A 3,717-nucleotide genomic window follows, 5' to 3' on the forward strand; every position below is an offset into this window, starting at 1 on the left:
TAGTCAAGAGACACAGATTCTCTACAAGCCTTCCACCCTCTTGCAAGATATTTGCTATAGTTATCAGTTACATTCCTATAATCTTGCTTCTTCTTTGCTACAACATAAGAACCTTATATATTTACTCTACCAGATCAAGAAAATAAAACATTTCATACATAAGGAAAATGTATCAAGGTGTAACTGTTAGAATTGTAATTTATTTTAAAAACATTTTGTAATTAAAGGATATGTATCCAGGTGAAGCTGTATTGGATCATAAATTTATCTAGGGTAAGTAAACCACATCATGTCGCTCCTCCCTGCTTCTCGTAGCATTCGGTTCATTTGTGCCTGCACATTAACCATTTTTTGCTGATCTAAACTGTCCTGGATAGGCCATCTCCCATAGCAATGCACGGGGATAGGATAAATCACATATTTAAGCTCCATCAAGGGTGTTAAGTGCTCAAGAAGTCTCATGAGCATGGGCATACTAACAGGATTTGAGGAGAAGTTGAGCTCTTGGAGTTGGGAACAGTGACTTAGTGCTGGGATGATACCAGCAACAATAGAATCTGTTAAAATGCACTGAGTAACTGCCAGTTGCTGCAAGGTGCCAGAGAGTCTATGCAAGAGGTTATAAAAGGGCTCACAATCTTCCCAGTACATCGGATTACTGCCGATATTCAGCAGCTTTAAATTGTTGGCTTGAGGGCACTCAGCTAGAAACTTGAAATCATTGTACGAAAGTTCACAGAACGTTAGATGTAAGAAATCCAAACTGGTTGGGAGGACTCTGCAGGGAGAAAACAGAAAAGTGTTTCTGTAAAATGAGGACTAGAAGAAGGAAACTATATCTGTGAATCTAGAAAAAAACTGTTTTGCACATCAACAGCAAATGATGTGAGCTTTCACACACTTAATGTACTTGTGGGTCTGTGAGAGATACATTACCATTCCGGAAAATACTATTTTAACCTTGACAATTATACAACATATTCTTATAAAGTTGGGAAAAAACTTAGTGAAAATTCTATCAACTTAGGAAATACAACATAACCAAAGGGGGAGCTAATTCACATGCTCAGAAGAGAAAGGACAGAAGGAGCAACTAACTGGAAGCTCCTGTTGGCCAGTCTATAAATGACAGCCTCTCCATTCATGGCCTGAACCTTGGAGATTTTCCTCATGATGTGACAGTACCATCTATGGGTATATGAATCTGTGCATCTGTGCCAGAATTTAATGTCTTTCAATTCTCCCTCTTTATATCTTGATGGCCAGAGGGGAGTTATATTTTTCATTTGACCTTCATGTGTCTGGAATGAGCACAGAGCCTACATATGCTCACCTGACTACACTTTTTGTAAACCCATTATTCTCTTCAATTACCAAAAGAAACCATTCCGTGTCTGTTTTTAAACTCCTAGAATTGCCCATGCTGAGGAAGAAGGAGAAAGGGTTATGGAAATTTTAAGTATATCTAAGAATTATTTCTCTCATCTTAAAAACTGGCTGCTACTGTAAACACAGTATGTACCCCATGCCCTTACCGCAGGGCAGTTTCCAGATGATCCGTGAGGATGAAAGAATGAAAATTGAGTTCATTGAGATGGTCCATACACCTAAGGTGTGAGACAAAATTCCGGAAGACTTTCCCATTCAAAGATCTACAAGTGATTCTAGACAGGCAAAATCTTCTCAGGTGTCCCACCCGAGCCAGAAGGTTGTTGACTTCAATAAGAGAACCCTGAAATACTGACAGGCTGACTAGACATTTGAGATCTAGACAGTTAAGAATGTTTCGCCTATCACCCAATTTATCGATTTCCAAATCTCGGCAGCATAGATGCAAAGACCCTGAACTGTCTTCTACTTTGTTCAGAAGCAGAGTCAAATATTCATGTTCTCTTAGGGTGATACCACTAACAATGGAAATGTTCACAATTAATTCCATGGGCAGACTAGAAGGTTGAACCTCAGGTTCTGAACTTGCAATACTCTGCTGTGACTGTATCTTCAAGATTGAGTGTTCTGAGTGAGCACAGGAGAACAAGCATGCTGGTGACTTAGTACTGATCTCTGGGCAGACGATCTTGCAGCCAGAATACTCCCTTAAATCTAGGATCCTCAGTTTAGAGCTCCTGTAAGAAAAAAAGAACACAGAATACTATGAGGTATAAACATTAATATAACCCAGCAAGATCAATGATAACATCTAGTGACAATATCATCTTTTTGTTCTTGTCATTTCATACACCAGCTACCAACAAGATTTTATTATGCAAATATTATATCCTGTACTGTTTCCTGTAATCAATGAATTTTCTTAACGTATTGCTATGCCTGTCTTCATGAGACATCTGCATTATGGATATCTATCAACAGTAGCCTCTCTCACCTCTATTGCAATATTAAGACCCTCTGTAAGACATCAACATTTTTAAGAGAACCTCAACAGATGTACAAACCCCTTACACTGATTTTCACCATTCATTATTAACTAACTCTGGGAGATTATCTGGTCCACTATTGCAACAGGCTCCAGGATAAGGTTTTGCTATCTTATCACATACATATTATACTCATACCTATTGAAAAGATGAGTTCTTTGTAGTAACAACTGAAGACCATCAGTCATAACCCTTAAGTTCAATGTTTCTTATATGCTTAAGTTTCTAATGTGGAGACAAAACAGGGTTGAGCCTTAACCATTGCTGTCAGTGTCTTAGTATGCTCATTCAATGAGGAGAAAGCGTTGAACAGGACAACATTTCTCACTAAATAGCACAAATTATTATTTTTCCTTTAATTTTCCACCATCTTCAGCAATCTTAACACTCGTGTCTTTCTTCTATGTAATAAAAACACCATAATGCAAATCTGACAACCGTGCCCTCAGTGACATATATCCCATATTCAATATTTTAAGAAACATGTTTCCAATGTGACCTCAGGTATTAGACTAACAGTCCCACATTCTTTATCACTATTTGCATGTAAGAGTAAGAGTAGCAGGCTTTGGTGTAACCTCCTGTGTCTTCGCATGTCTCTATTAAACAAAGTCTTACCTAGATCCTGAGTTCTGAACAGGCAGGAATTGAAGACATTCCAGCATGGCTGTCAGGAGTTCACGATGGTGTTCTAGCACAGTAAATGTGCCGATATGGAGACAAGTAAAGGGCCAAACCTTCACCATTGCCTTCACTATATTCTTATGCAAACCCTTGAAGGAGGCACAGAATAGTGGAACAAAAAGTTCCCTTGGGATCTCCTTGAGAGCATGAATGGCTGCTGTTTCATTACTCAGGAGTTGATGTATAGCAAGATCCAGAAGTGTGTTTGGTTTCTTGTTGTCCATGTTAATGAACCTGCATAAGGGTGAGAAACATTTAGAAAACTTGACAAATATCCACAGAGTCTTTGCAACAATTGTTGGCAATATGGATATCTACTTGTAGAATAAATAGTAAAACAGCCACTTCTATTTGTAGGCAAAGGAAATTGGTTTGTGCGTCTATTAAAATCAATTTGTATATGAATAAACAAATAACCAAATTCTCTACATATTTATTCACATGTAAATAAGTATATGTGACAAATATGAATAGAAATAAGCACTAATTTAACAGAAGACTATTTTGGTCACCTAGCTACTGGACTCCTAATATTTGATCTCAATAGTATATAAAACATCATAAAAGAAAGAGTAAATCTATACAAAATTAATAGCAT

At 37.6% G+C, this 3,717-nt stretch overlaps 1 protein-coding gene across 1 annotated transcript; it reads right to left on the minus strand.

Moving 5' to 3' along the window:
* Positions 1 to 264: 264 nt before the first annotated feature.
* LOC119804408 (melanoma antigen preferentially expressed in tumors-like) lies at positions 265 to 3,346 on the minus strand. The gene is made up of 3 exons (XM_038315831.1): positions 3,054 to 3,346; positions 1,536 to 2,126; positions 265 to 778 (listed from the first exon to the last, which is right to left on the minus strand). Exons 1-3 carry the CDS (start codon positions 3,341 to 3,343, stop codon positions 265 to 267), a joined length of 1,395 nt encoding a protein of 464 aa, XP_038171759.1. The 5' UTR covers positions 3,344 to 3,346.
* Positions 3,347 to 3,717: the final 371 nt, after the last annotated feature.

This window comes from Arvicola amphibius, chromosome X (genome assembly GCF_903992535.2).
Source record: "Arvicola amphibius chromosome X, mArvAmp1.2, whole genome shotgun sequence".
Lineage (NCBI taxonomy): Eukaryota > Metazoa > Chordata > Mammalia > Rodentia > Cricetidae > Arvicola > Arvicola amphibius.

What these genes read in the sequence shown, in the direction of transcription:
- LOC119804408 (XM_038315831.1), bottom strand. Translation starts at nt 3,343, where the DNA reads ATGGACAACAAGAAACCAAACACACTTCTGGATCTTGCTATACATCAA. An exon ending in GTTCAGAACTCAGGATCTAG is followed by an intron (nt 2,127 to 3,053) that starts GTAAGACTTTGT and finishes TTTTTCTTACAG; the next exon opens with GAGCTCTAAACTGAGGATCC. An exon ending in CATCTGGAAACTGCCCTGCG is followed by an intron (nt 779 to 1,535) that starts GTAAGGGCATGG and finishes TTCTCCCTGCAG; the next exon opens with AGTCCTCCCAACCAGTTTGG.